Source organism: Peromyscus maniculatus, chromosome 15, assembly GCF_049852395.1.
Source record: "Peromyscus maniculatus bairdii isolate BWxNUB_F1_BW_parent chromosome 15, HU_Pman_BW_mat_3.1, whole genome shotgun sequence".
NCBI classification, from domain to species: Eukaryota; Metazoa; Chordata; class Mammalia; order Rodentia; family Cricetidae; genus Peromyscus; species Peromyscus maniculatus.
The window spans coordinates 76,791,264-76,806,676 of NC_134866.1; the positions used below are offsets into that span (position 1 = coordinate 76,791,264).

Sequence of the window (15,413 nt, forward strand, 5' to 3'; positions counted from 1 at the left end):
GTTCTTGCAGCTTCGCAGGTAACAGCATGGGGAGAGAGGCTACTAGACAATGGAAAGTTTTCATGAAATTTATAATAGATGAAGTGCAAACAGGTTGGCATGCAGGTGGGGGTGGGTTTAGGGCTAGCCTGTGCTCTAGCCGGCATCAGGGTGCGGATGAGAGGCAGAAGACGCCTCTGAGGCCAATCTGATGAGCGTAGGCAGACAGGTTCCAGCCTCTCCTTGTCACATCCCATCCCTGGCCAGACATGCTTTTCTGTTTTCGCTGGACAGCAAAACTGAAACTTTATTAAAATTTGAAAGTTTCCAAAACCAAGTGGAGTAATACCCGCTAAGGGACCCAAATAGCTTATCTCTGGATGTATACTAAACACCTACCTTTCCGAGCGTCACCCTTAAACTGTCCCCGTGAGCATCGGGCTTTAATTTTTCCCTACGAGAACATGATGCCCCACGTCACCAACAAGGGGCTAACCTGTGACGTCTTCCTCCTCTATATCCTTTTGGATCACACAGATGCTGTAGAAAATACACTAAAATCTACTTATGTGCTACAATGAGAATGATCTACATACCACAAAGGGAGGGGACGCATGAATGACCGTAGTCATTAGCAGCCACTATGGCAGGAACAAGGACCTTCTTTAAGCCTGGTGCTGTAGCTCAGTAGCAGAACATTTATCTACCATACAAGAGGTTCTGGGTTCAATCCCCAGCACCGTGAGAAATGAATGATACTCCTTTAGAAATCACCCTGCCTTCTTGTTTGGCAGAAGAGAGACATCACCACAGGTTACAGATGAGGTGGGCAAGTGGCATGGTGAGACGCCCATCCAGCAGGACAAAAGAACAAGGTGTTGGAAACTACCCATGCCCAACACTGATACCTCAGTTGCCAGAGCTGAGCACAGAGGATGGGGTGAAGGTGGAGACCAGAGAAAAGACCCAGATAGCCAGGGAGGAGGGAGGGACTTGAGGCCCTGAGGGCAGTGTCCATTTACCATTAATGCCAAAACATTCCAATATTTTCACAATTGACGAAATTGCCTGCTGAACCAGCTATGAGGTCTGCTGCAGCAGTGGGAATATAGTGCAGATATATTCTTGCCAAGCGACCTTTTTATGTTATTAGGAAGTTCAGCATCACAGTGCTAACTAGTAAAGATGTGCATCGGGTGATCATATACTTACAACAGCGGCAAAGATGTATTTCTGGTCTTTTTCTTGTAGGAAGAGCAGCACATCAGTTAGAAGCAGAGCCAGGATGTCTTCAGAGACAAAACCATGACAGTATTAATGAAGGGAACCACAGCCTGGATGACTTTACTAGCTATTTTAATTTCATGCTTGACATTTAAATCCATTTAACAAAACTGGAAGACTTTTCTATGAAAGTTTTATTTAGAAAAACCCTTTTACTATGATAGCTAATATCTACCATAGTTAAAATGCACAGAAAGTTGTTTAAGTGTATATATTTGCATGTAGCACCACAGATAAACTACAGGATTGCAACAAGAACTAATTCCCTAGAAAGTATTTAAGAGCAGTTTTCAAAACAAAAGAAAACAATCTATATAAAAGAAGGATCTGAGATGGCGAGATGGTGTGTGCTTGAATCCCAGTACTTTCGAGGCTGAGGCTGAAGGATCATGAGTTTGAGGCCAGCCTTTTGTCACATGAACCCCCTCTCCCCATGAAAGAAGGTCCTAAGAGAATAGAACATGCCCTTCCCTTTAGGGGAAATGTAGCTAATTAAAGAAATGTAAGGGAACAGCTTCCACATCAAGTGATGGAGGGAAACCTGCTTCATCTAGAGCTCATTTCTCTACTTCCCTTAGAAACGTTGGAAGAACCCCCTTCCTGTGACCACTACATAGTCTAGTCAACAGATGACTCTATTCAGTGGACAAAGAGAAACAGTATTGTGTGGGTTGCAATTAGTAGTTTTTCAACACAACATTGCAAGCTATTCATCAGCAAATACCTTTGTTTATATTTCCATCAAAGCCTGCTCATCCTCTGGTGGGCAATGACCTTCAAGTGACTATAATAGAATAAATCCTTATTCTCTCTAAGGATGTAATTAAGATGAAGGAGGTGTAAGGTCCTTAGAGGTTGTAGAGGAAGCTGAACAGGCAAGCATTTAAGCTTGGCCTTCAAGTCCAGACCAATAAAATCAAATCTCTGAAAGGAGACTCAAGGGCCAGTCAGTTTTTCAGGCCCCAGAGATATAAGAAAGCACCAGACAGCAAGGTGCTAGCTACAAGCTAAGTCCTTGAGAACCTCAATAAATAGCTCTAGACGCTAAGCAGACTAACAGAGTCAAGTTTAAGCCTGTTAGCAAATTGAACCACTGAGGAAGAGCTTACCCCAGGGCCAGTATACAGGTAGCTGTGTCATATTACTGAATAACCAAGATGATATTTAGAGTTTTCTCATTTCTCCCCTCCATGGTCTGAAAGCCCCAGGCTGTCTTGGCACACAACAGACTCGCACTGTGTAAGGTGGGCTGTTCCTGCTTTCAACACACCACATTGAGCAGAAAATTTCTATGCCAACAATGTCCAGAACTCTCAACTTCACACATCACAGGCTTTCACATTCATGAACATACATGTGAAGGACTTTTCTCAGGACAGCAAGTCAAGCATGTGTATCACCCAGTCACATTTACCCACTGAACTTCACAACTTGATGTTTCAACTTGTAACAGTCAAGGGTTTCTGTAGGTATACCCGCAAGTCAGAAGAATTTTTTTCTTTTGAAAGTCTGTCCTCGGCTGAATGAGGAATATGTATGAAAGGAGGAGAGACCGGATTGGTGGAGCCACGGTACCTTTGAAACGGCCTGTAGCAGTTTTCCAGTAGACAAGGCCATCATGCAAGAGAGCCCGTTCTTTACTCATCAGGGCCTGCTTTCTAAACACGTGGCCATTTTTGAGCTTTGTGTATGTTTTGTTTTCAATTTTACTCAGGATCTCCAGCCATTTTTGGTTCTTCTCATATTCATTGACTTTTAGATCCACAGCTGCAATCATGTCTTTAATTAAGCCAAGAGCTTTGCAGAGGTCTCTGTGTTCCTCGGTCCTTTCTGCATGAAGGGAAAAAAGAAAGAAAATTATAATAATCCAGAATACTAAGAGAGGTTATTTTTTCTTAAGTTTTTAAATATAACAAAGACCCCATAAGAAAGATATTGGATTAAATTCAAATATTCAAATATCTCACTGCACCACCACAAAGAAGCCACACAATATTTGATATAAAAGATGGGTATCAGTAGATGTGCATTAGCTGACAATAAGATGTGTGACTTTCAAGGAGAAGTCTGCCTCTCTGTGGCAGTGTCATAGTTTATCTTCATTGTCTAGGTGACTAGATTAGGAAACATGCTGCTGGGCATTTCTGTGAGAATTCCTAGAGAGCCTCCACTCAGGAAGTCCCACCTTCAATATGGGCAGCACCACTGCATGGCTGGGGGACCCAGACTGAACAAAAAAGGTGAAGCAAATGGAGCACCAACATTCATCTCTCTCAGTTTCCTGTCTGCAGATGCAACATGGCCAGCTACCTCACACCCCTACTACCATGCCTTCACCGTCATGACAGACTGTGTGCCCTCAAACTGTGAGATAAAATAACCCCTTCCTTCCTGAAGTTGCTTCTCATTGGGTATTTTGTCACCGCAACACAATGTATCAAATGTAATAGAAGCAGGGACTATAAATTAACCTGGGCATTCCTCCCTTCCTAGAAACAGGAAAGCAGGTAAACCCCACACTGTGTTGCTAAGGACTGGACCCAGCCATGTGGCCAAGCTCATGTCCTCTGAAATGGAGCCACAGGGCAACTTAAATGCCCCCAAACTCATTTGCCTTCTGGGTTACATTAGCATAAAATCAAAAGTTTTATTCTAATTAAAATGGTTTTGGCTCATTCTTTTTTTCTTTTGATTATGGAAGAAATGAACATATTTTGAGGGCCCTGGGCACTGTGCCTCAAGGAAGCCAGCCAGGCTTATGCACACAGAATAGACAGATGGTCATCAGCTCCAACTGCTTTTTAAACCACTGGCCACTCCTGTCACCTCCAGATTACCCTAAGGAAAGCCTCTGGGGAAGCTCCTAGAACAGCTTCTGGAAACCTCAGATGAAAGGGAACTGGGTTTTTTCTATATTTGATGATAAAGATCAGCTAGTTGATATTTGTTCAGGTGCCTGGACCTGAAGAGCTCAAAGGAGGGGAGAAAGAGGGAGAAGGGGAAAAAAGAAAACCAGCAGAGACTCCAGAGGCTCCCCAGTGCCTGGAGCTGCAAGGATACATGCTTAGAAAGAGCAGCCAGCAGTGGAAACAGTCCTCGCAGTATCAGAACATGCAGAGATCACACATGATGTCCATCTCTCCAAGGAGGAGTCTTTCTCATCACCTCCCAAAAACCACACCATACAACTCCTCTCTCCTGACAGGGCCCTTCCCCTCCAGAAAGGAGATTAACTTCTAAAGAAATTTTCAAAACTAAGAAAGCCAAGGAAAGAAAAGTGAAGTTGAATTCCCAGATGACCCTGAGTAATTCCAGGAGATAATACAAAAGCTGACAAATCACTATCTCCAAATGCCTTACAACTCAAGATGGAACAGCACCAGCCTCCCAGGGAGCCTTTACAAATGCCCCTCTTGAGCTCCACTCACACCTCCAGACTCCCAATCTGCAAGTAAACACACCCCCTGGTGAAGGGACAGCTAGTGAAGTTGAGGAGCCCTGCCATCTAACAGTCACATGAACCAATGGTCACGGGCTCCAGGAGTGACCTTTGGCAACACCTGCCAGGAGGAGGTAGCATCTGTGTGCCACCATGCTGCCTCTGCCCAGAGCCAGAACTCACAGTTACAGCTTGCACTGTAAGTGGGGCAGACCAGTGTTGTTATCTACCTGCCGATAACTTGGCCTGGGGTGGACCTTGGAGTAAGGTGAGCTGACCAACACTATTGGGCAGTTTTGTCTCTGGGGTATTGCAGAGAGTTAAGAGAATCCACACAATGCAAACCCAAAAGCTTTCATTTTGTTTTCACTCTTTCGCTGAGAACAGAATCATGATGCTTTCTCGATAGACCATTTTTGCATTCTCTTGTGCATCAAATTATAAAGAACCATAAAAGCGGTAGAAAGAAAGAAGCAACTTCTGCAAGTTCTCCTCTGACCACCACACCATGGTGCAAGCTAGGCTCCCCCACCCCACTCCCGCCACACAAAATAAATGTAATTAAAAAAATAATAATAATTTCTCAGAATGAACTTCAGTTCAGAGGCTTTAAAAGCTTGCGCACAATGAAAGCACTGTGAAGGTCACAGCATTCGAGGCTCCTTAGGGCCCCTCAGTTGTGATTAAACCTAACAAGAGAGACGAAAGTTCTCCCAGAAGTCATCTCTCACCCTTTGTGTACTGCAGGATCCTCTCCACCAAGACCGGGTATTTTGTGATGCGCTGGGTGACGAGCAGGATGCACTCGGGGATTCCTCGGCGGCGAGCCAAAAGGTTGCTATTTCGGACCTTGAAAGGTATACATATTTTTATATACAGCAATTATTTTACTTGAGAATTCAAAATCTACAACTGTATGATTTGTCCACACTTCACTGTCACCATTAGTTAAAATGTACACATTGCCATTGCACTTTGTATTTTGGTTGTTAACCACCAAACTCCAAGGTGTGGGGAAGTTTCAAGTTATAATGGTACACTTCTCATCTCCAAATGAACAAACTCTCAAGGTTCCAGCGTTAGCCAAGGCTTTTGGACAACAATGGAAATCTGAACATATTCACGTTCACTGTTTTTCTAATGTGTCTTCCTCCACCTTTGCTCTTACACACTGGCACTTAAAGTCCCTTCCCACAGAGCAATCCTTTCCCTAAACATTTCCAAATATTCTTAAAGTCCCATTGCACTTGGGTGTGAAAAGAAAACCAGAGGGGAAAGCTGGTAGAACTCAGAGACTGGCAAACCAAAAATGTAGGACCCGGAAGCATGGGCAAATCTCTTCTATAAATAAATGTGAAAGGTAGAGAAAGAAGGGAGGAAGAGAATTCAAGTTAAAGGAGTTTAAGAGACGTAACCACAAGCCAGGTAGCGGTGACACATGCCTTTAATCCCAGGAGGCAGAGGCAGGCCGATGTCTGTGAGTTCAAGGCCAGCCTGGTCTACAGAGCAAGTTCCAGGACAGTCAAGGCTACACAGAAACCCTGTCTCAAAAAACCAAAAAACCAAGAAAAGGAAAGAGGGAAGGAGATAGAGATAGATAGATAGATAGATAGATAGATAGATAGATAGATAGATAGATAGATAGATAGATATAACAGACTTATGCAACAATGAACCTTGGCTAGGTCTTGGCTTAACAATGCAGTTTCAAGAGATGAACAGTGAAAATTGAAGATCAGAAAATGACTGATAATTTAAGTGTGTAACGTTACCAAAATACTTTAAAAGTGTTCAGAAAGACGTAGATGAAATTACATGAAGTCATGGATTTGGGTCAAATTAATCCACTCTGAAGCAAATTCATGGGATTCTCTCTTTGCTTTTGCTTTGATTTTTCTGATACACAACTTGTCAGGGTGTGAAGCCACTTCCCAGAACACTGCCAATATTCTCAGAGGCCTGGGGACTACGACCTTCCAGACACAAGCCAGCAAATGCAATGGTCTGGGAGAAATGTTTTACCACCATCTAGACTTTGCATCTTTGCCATACACCCAGCACTTCCTTCTCCTTCCCCTGAGAACTAGAACCCAGACATGAAAATTGTTTAGCTCCTTAAGACACAAACACCATCTATCGCCCCACAGTGACCTCCCACTCTACAATTAAGTTGAGCGACACTTGCCTTAATAAAATTCTGAAACTTTTTGTTCTGCTGGAGCTCTTTAAAGAGGCTCATGGCTTCTTTGTGATGGCTGCAGAATTCTCCATAGATCTTCTTCATTTTGCTTGCATTTTCTTCTGAAAACTGAGCACATTTCCATAACGGTTTATAAATGCACCCATGACGTGCACAGAGAAAAGAACATGTAGTTTTTATATATTTCAAAACATCACAGATTTCCCAAATATAATCACTCCCCTCCCCCAGGCGCTTCTTAAAATAAAAGGAAACAATTAAGCAGCAAGGGCCAACATAACAGGATCATATTGTACTAAACTAATCATCAAACAGCCAAATGAGAAACATCCAATGTTTTCATGTTTGCTCCATTTTATGCAACGTACTAAAACTTGTAGTAGTATTACTTTTTACATTGAATGTCTGACATCACAAGTGGATCACAGGCAGGTGATTGTTAGCCATGATGAGAGGAGAATGGAGAAGAGCCAAAATGCTAATTTAGTAACTGAGGGGAGAAGGAAAGATGTGGACTGAATGTTTCCATCAGCCTGACCTGCAGGGAGAGCTTCATAAAATTCAGAGACATAGGGCAGTATTAGGAAGCTTGGCTGCATAACTTAGCTGTGGTTTTTGCTTTTGTTTTTAAGACCACGATAGCTCTACATGACTGTGTCCACAAGGAAGATCACTGCAACAGAAAGCCTCCCCAGAAAAGATTTAAAATGCATTCCATCCTCTTTGGCCTTTTTTCTTTTGCTCAGTTTTATCTGTGTTGATGATACTATGTCTGAAGAGATGACCCTTAAACCACAATGGTTAAAATAAAGTCTAACACACTTGTGTATTGAAAACTACACAATACTGATACTTCAAAAATCTAAATGACTAAGGGCTAGAGACGGCTTGGCAGTTTAGAGCACTTGTTGCTTTTGTAGAATACAGAAGTTTGCTTCCCACACGGACACTCACAACTTTCTGTAACTCCAGTTCCGAGGAATCCGATGCCCTCTTCTGACCTCTGCTGGCACCGTGTATGAAAATAGTTCACACATGTACATGCAGGCAAAACACCCATGGGCGTAAATTTTTTTTTAACATTTTGTGATCTAAATGAATAGAGAGCTTTACCAAGTCCACAGAATGGAAGGATCAAAATAATAAAGGTGTCAATTCTTCCCAGGTAGATAATATAGATCTAACCCAAATCTTATCAAAACTGCAGCTAGCTTTTTATAAATATGCACAAGATTCTTCTTCAGTATACAGGAAATGCAAAGAAAAGAAAACATCTAAAATCTTCTCAGTACAGTAGAAAGACTCCAGTGTTCAATTTTCCAGATTATTGCACAGCTCCCATTTTCAAGCCAGAATGGAAAGATGCAGACCCAGTGTTCAGCAGAACAGAATAGAAACCCATCACGGGCAAGAGATTTTTGGCAAATGTTCAAAACCCAGCTCAGTCAGGAAAAATGGCCTTTCAATAATTGTAAATAGAAAAGGAGATAAACAAAAAAGAGAACCCCAACCTTACAAAACTCATAGAAAACTAACTAGAAAATCCAGAAATTGCATTTTTAGGAATTTATTGCAACAAAGTCAAAACTTGGATTTGTAAAAGAAAATCTGTACCTAAACATGGCAACTTGATCTGTAATGGGTATAAACTAAAAGTAACAAGATGTCCTCCTACAAGTGAGCAATTAATCAAAGCAGGGTACATCTACACCACTGGAATATTACTCACCAGGAAAAAAAGAATGAACTGCTGACACATATAACCACTGACGTGATTAGAAGAATTGTGCCAATTCCCTAAAGACTACATCCTACATGATTCCATTTATACGATGTTTTTGACAAAGACAAAATGACAGAAATACAGAGTTTCCAGGACTTAGAGAGGGCAAGAGGTAAGTAGGCATGCGTAAGTGTAAATGGGGACCCTTGTGATAAGAGCATCGTCTTGACAGTGCAGATGTCAGTATCCCGATTGTGGTGTGGTAGTTTTGGAAGGTGTTATTGTTGGAGGAGGGATAATGCAAACAATTAAAATTTTACATAGCAAATCTCAGATCATAGCCCGTTCCTATGGAAACCACAGAGAGACAGAATGCTGAGCCTCATTTTTAACAACTTTCGAGTAAGCCTTATGTCCCTGAAGTTAAAACAACATAAAAAAAAAACCTGATTGGTTTAGATCATATCCACAATTTTGCACCCACACAAGAGTTCCTGTGATGGTATGTGCATCTAAAATATTGTATTTAATCACATCTAAACCATCAGAGAATCCAATTCCTCCATCTTTCACATACAGATCAACAGCTTATCTCCATGGCTACCTAGGATAGAGTGAGAGCATTTAAAATACTAAAATCCTTAGAGAAGGTGGCACTACTTAGAAAAAGTCATATTAAAGCAACAGAGGACAACTCCAGACACTTCCCCAGATGCCATAGGCATTCCAACCCAAAACCTGGCAGCCCACTGAATTCCTGATCTGTCTGTCTTTCTCCCCTCCTCCTCCTCCCCCTCCTCCTCCTCCTCCTCTTTCTTTTAAGTGAGTCAATCATTCAGTAAATACTCCAAGTCCAAGAATCCCCTATGGGTGTTAGACTATGGTAATAAACAAATAAAAAGACCCCCCCCACCCCCAGGGTTCACAATCTCCCGACAGTAAAGGCTTTCCTGCAGTTTGCTAAAATTCTTGGCTCATGGTGAGGATAGAGCAGATTTTGACCTCTGTCCCAGGTACATCACCTGTGAGATGCGTGAGGGCTAGAGGAAGTCACTAGCCCTGGTGCTTACATCTGTATCTACAGAGTGGGGAAACAGTTCCCACCTCACAATGCTATGAAAGTTAAATGAGACACACAGGGAACACACAGTTTCTTCCATAGCAAAATGGTACCTCACTCTGAGTGAGCACGCGTTTTATAAGAACCCCTACAGAGAGATACGGAGCTATTGCCAAATGCAGGTGGCTGTGTTACTGTATTAGCCGACTGCACAATCTATTCTCTGTGACGTTCCCCAAATCCCAAACACCTGGAGGGAGATTTATTTATCCTGTTTTCTAAGCTAACTATAAAGGATTTATATACCTCTTTCTAGTGTGAGCCAACATTTGACTTGAAGCCAAGCTTCATAATATCACAGTGGAGGACCTACGCTGTAAGAAGCTCCCTGTCACATCAAAAAGTCCATGGAATTCAATTATGACTGTGCTATCTGGTGGAGACAACAGAGTAATCCAAGCCATGCAGAGGAGGCAGTCATTGACTGTCAGGAGCTATCTGACATCTGTCACAGAGCCAGGACCAACCAACAGCCAAAAAGAGAAAGCCCACACCCCCACCTAGCAATAACTATAATGAAATCCATTTCATTTCTCCAAGAGTTTTTAATCAATAAAGAGTCTGCAAACCATTGCTGGACAGAAGGCTTAGCGATTAAGAGCACTTGTTCTTGCAAGGGACCTGAGTTCCTTTCCCGTCACCCACATGGTAGCTCACAACCATCTGTAACTCCAGTGCCAGGGAATCGATACCATCTTCTGACTTCAGTGGGCACCTGACATGCACAGAGTGCACAGACATGCATGCAGACAAAATACTCATCCATATAAAACAAATAAATCTAAGGGGGAGGCAGGTTTCTGCAAACGCTTAGGGTTCTGAGACCAGTTTTGACACCCTTCTTACCTGCTGTACCAGAATATCTCCAATTCGGTTGATGACGAAATTCCTGTCATGGCCGGCGCAGGATTCCTGCCTGCGTTCCTTCATGCTGAAGAAGAAATGCCTGTGCGTTTCCAGCAACTCATCCAAGCAGGGGAAGATCTTGTCCACCGTGCTGTGGTCCAGCTGCAGCTCTTCCTTCATGCCCTTCCTGAAGACCTCAGACATGATGAGCAGGGTCTGAATGTGGTGCACTTCTGTCTGCATCAGCTCTGAAATGTGAGCACATGCATCATCCGGATGAGCTCTGTAACGTGCCTGTTGGGCATGCAGCCTTTCCACATTTATATGAACACTCAGGCACAGACACTTCAAAGAAAAGAATTCAGAATCACAGCTTTTTATTTGTCTACTCCATACCCATTCACCTTGCACAGACCGGACAGATGGAGATACTAAATAGTAATGAGTATCTAGTCCTCTTTATCATTTCATGGTCCTTTTTCCATCCTCCTGACTAATGCTAGCAACTTCCTTCATATACAAATTCAGTTTTTGATCACGCTACACTGAGTTACAGAAACGTACATAGTACCAGTTAAAATAAAGACAATTTAATCAAATTTTTATCTGTCACAAACAAGCAAATGGACAAAAAGCCCTACATGTGTCTCCTGCAACTCAATTCTACATTACACTAATAAGAACGAGGAAATGCTCAAGACTAATAGGACCATTTTTCCCAAAAGAAAAGTCAGTGATGATTAAACATTTACAGTCCAAACACTCATTGTCCAGATATCAGAAGAAGGCCCACAGATGGAAGCCAAGGGCAGCAGCTAGGAGTCCAGTGTTTCCAACAGCTTTGACCCCCGTGCCAATGCTCCATAGAACACAACAGCTTGTTGGAGATAAGTCTCTCCTTGCTTTTTGTGTTGAGTACATGCATAATTAAACAGGTGATATGAAATAAACTGGTGAAACAAACTGAATGTAATCAAGTGTCCCAAGGCTTTACATCTTTCTGTCGCCAGACCAATTTCCAAAATTCCATTTTCTCCAGAGGAAAATGATGATTATATATCATACACATGTGTATATACATATACATACAATATCATGTGCATGTATGAAAACGTCTTATAAGGAAATACTTTCAAGAATTTAAAAATGGACAAAGGAGTTTAATAGGTATTACTTTAAAAACATAAACAAATGGCCACTAAGTACCCAAAAAGTTGTCCAACAGGGTTTGGGATAAAATTGAGCGATAGAAGGCTTGTCTCTAACACAAAAGGCTTTATGTGAGATTATTACCCCCTGCCCCATCCCCACCCTCATCACCCCCCAACCAAGTTCAATGTCCTTAGTGGGGAATTACAAATCAAAATCAAAATCACACAGCACATCACACACACTGGGCTAATTATAAGAAGAGAAGATGGGCACTAAACGCATGTTGAAGGTGAAGGTGGGGAGTGATTAGAACCCACGTACATTGGCAAGGATCTAAGAAGCTGCAGCTGCCTGAGTAAAGAGCGTGCAATCACCAAAAGGTTTAAAGTGAAGTTACCATATGACCTTCAAAGAAAAAGAAAAACACAAAATGTCCATCCACTAATGATCAGATTAAAAAAAAAAATGGGACATTAGTTGACTTTAAAAAGGGAATGAAGTACATATGATGATCCTTGCAAAGATCATGTAAAGTAATCGGACATGGACACGGACACACACACACACACACACACACACACACACACACACACACACACAGAGTGACGCACAGAACAGAGAGTAGATTAGCAGTTGCCCAAACCCAGAGGGAAAAAGAGAAATGGGAAGTGAGTTCTAATGGATAGAAGGTTTCTTTTTGAAACGATGCAAATATTCTAGAATTGGAATGCTTGATGGCTACACAACTTTGGGGAATACACTAAACGTTACCTGGTTACATATGGGGTGTAACTTTATGATATGTGGATTATATCTCAACTTTTCACTATGAGAGAAAACTGTAACCCCTAACGTGTAGGATAACAAGACAACAAGTTCTGCACGAGCCTCCAACCCCCGCCCCCATGTCTGCGGACAGAATCTGCAGTATCAGCCATGGAGAGGAACTAGGTGGAGATACAGCATTTCCACTTCATCACAGGCAGAAATCTCTTCCACTGGGACCCACAACTCCAAAGAATTCGTATTTCCTTCCACGCTGTCAGAGCTCCTTTAACTTACCCCTATCATTTCATTTGATTCTTTAACTAATTTACTCATTATGACTGAACCGAAAAGGAATAATATCCCCCCTTTTGCATGTGCTGAGGGGCATCCCTCTCCTCCTCTGGGGGGCGGGGGGAGGAGACTGATAGAGAGCATAAAATCCGGGGCCTGCTGGGAAATCACTCTGCCAGTGAGCTACTCTCTGGCCCTGTTTTATTCTCATTGGTTTCGGGTTTGGATCAGATTTTTTTTTTTTTTTTTTTTTTTTTTTTTTTTTTTTTTTTTTAGACAGGGTTTCTCTGTGTAGTTTTGGAGCCTGTCCTGGATCTCTCTCTGTAGACCAGGCTAGCCTCGAACTCACAGAGATCCACCTGGCCCTGCCGGAGTGCTGGGATTAAAGGAGTGTGCCACCGCCGCCCGGCTTATTTTTTTTGGGGGGGGGGAGTGGGGTTGGTTTTGGTTTTGGTACAGAATCTTGCTAGGTGCTAAGTAGCTCTGGCTGGTCCCAGCTGCTCAATCCTGCCCAGTGCTGGGGTTTCTGGCAGGAGCCGCCAGGCCAGCTTTCTTCATCTATAAAAGCAGAGCAGTGAGGAACAGAGGCGAAAGAGCTGACCTGTGGGTCAAACCTCTCTGACACCAAAGGCCACATGACCCGTGATAACCCACCTGCATGGTGAGATCATGCCTGATAGTGTGTGAGGGTGACCCGAGACTGGAGACATGGCAGCATTCATAATGTTAAATGCTTGAGGAACAAACACTAAAAAGGATAGCATCGTCCTGTTAGCTTCCTGTGATGTGACTCCCAAGGCCCCTGGAAGGTTCTGAAGCATACCCCTAGTTCCCTTGATCTTGATGAAACCACAGCCCAACCCCAAGCCCCTACTCCCACCCCCACCCCCACTGAAGACGAACAGGGCACCTCCTAGCAGAGGACAGGAAAACACAGGTCAAAGATGATGAAGACCCTGCGTTGGCTACAAAGTGGGGTGTCTCGTTGAAACTACTTTTTCCTTCATTCTTTGCACTTTGGGTCTTCCTAATCAACTGTTTCTACTTCAGACTGCCTTCACTCCCAGAAGCGTGCCATGGTGAAATCTCACTGCCGCTGAACTGGATACTAAGGACTACAGCGCACAAATGCCGCCCTACCCCAGCCGCGAGCTCCTGTACAGTTTATACAGGCAGTGGTACCTTGGCCCGGACAGTCAACTGTAGGCCACATGCGGGCCGTGATGTCTGCAGCAAGTATAGGAAAGCTCACTGTGGCTCTTACATAAAGAAGTAGGCAAGTATCTAGAGGCCATACTCGAGGAGATGTGCTAAGGGTAGAGGAAATCAAATTTCCTTGCTATTTGTACATGCAAGGTTGCATTTAAGCCTTGGAACAATATTTCATACCTGAATATTATTATCCCTGTTCCACAGATGGGGAAACTGAGGTCCAGGTGAGCTGCATAGTTCATTTGAGGTCAGATAGTTGGGAAATGGCAAAACCAGGCTTGAACCCAGGTCTGGACAGTATCACCGTCCATGCTCTTTCCTCCAAACCCCGGGGCTTCCACCCCAGGGGCATATTTGAAATGCTTACCAAAAATGACATCCTGTCTTTTGATGACATCCTTCTCCTGCCTACTGCAAAAGGAAGGGTCCACCACGAGACTCCAAGACTCGGCTTCAAACTCCCGGGCATCGCTGCTGAGGTCGCTCCACAGAGAGGAATCCACTACATCTAGAAAAGAAAAGCCAGATGCACAGCGCACGATGTATCCATCACAAAGAGATCTTCAGACACCAGGCTCTCGGGCTCAAACCTGCCAGAAGCACAGAAAGACCCCCAGCAGGGATGGTACAGTGCAGACACGAAGCGCCTGAAAACCAGAGAGGAAACAGCCCGAAGCAACTCAACTTCCATGGGAGTGAAGAAGAGCAGTGTCCAGCAGCAAGAGTACAGGGAGGTGTGAGAAAACCGGAGATGCCTTGGCTTGTTTGACTCGGTAACCTTCACAGCCCACGTCCTGCTTCAGAGACTTGATCTGGCCCACCTTCTTTTGGCCTGGGTTATTTTATACAGTTGACTCAAATCTGAATTGGAACTCGTCCACTTGGTTTACCCTCCACTTGGCAAAACTCGAAACACAGTGTGAGGCTTAAGTCCCACACGTACAAACTTTTCTGATAGAGTTAAACATATATACACAAACACCTTTAAGGAAAAGAACTACACATGCACACACACGCACACACACACACTGCACGAACATCTTTCAGGAAGACTAAAGCCGGTCTGCCCTAAACAATCCTCCTTAGAGATCCCAACTGGTGCTTGTAAAGATGTGAAGACAAGGGACTTTAAAGAACAGAATCCACTTCTCTACTCAGCCCCCCTCCTTCCATTTGGCTTGCCTTCCTTTCTAGAGGCAACCGGGAAACAAAATCCTCTGGGTTGAATTACATCCTACAAAACACACTCCAAAATGCTTTATTTCCCAGAAGTAGCAGGCAAGAGGTGGGACGTATATCTCAGTGGTCCAGGCAGAAGTAGTCGTAATTAAATATGTATTTGAATGGGGGATTCTACTCCATTCTCTCAATGGCTGTGGAACATTTTCCATGATAACTG

The 15,413-nt window shown here is 43.3% G+C and overlaps 1 protein-coding gene across 3 annotated transcripts in view; it reads right to left on the reverse strand.

Moving 5' to 3' along the window:
• Positions 1-15,413, reverse strand: part of Arhgef28 (Rho guanine nucleotide exchange factor 28) — a 313,627-nt gene that overhangs the window by 54,604 nt on the left and 243,610 nt on the right. For all 3 annotated transcript variants that reach the window (XM_076552103.1, XM_016004227.3, XM_006985761.4), the window contains 6 exons: positions 14,382-14,522; positions 10,592-10,839; positions 6,888-7,010; positions 5,434-5,551; positions 2,839-3,093; positions 1,192-1,268 (listed from right to left, as the gene is read on the reverse strand). In XM_076552103.1, coding sequence (XP_076408218.1) covers positions 1,192-1,268; positions 2,839-3,093; positions 5,434-5,551; positions 6,888-7,010; positions 10,592-10,839; positions 14,382-14,522 — 962 coding nt within the window. The remainder of the gene's footprint in view (positions 1-1,191; positions 1,269-2,838; positions 3,094-5,433; positions 5,552-6,887; positions 7,011-10,591; positions 10,840-14,381; positions 14,523-15,413) is intronic.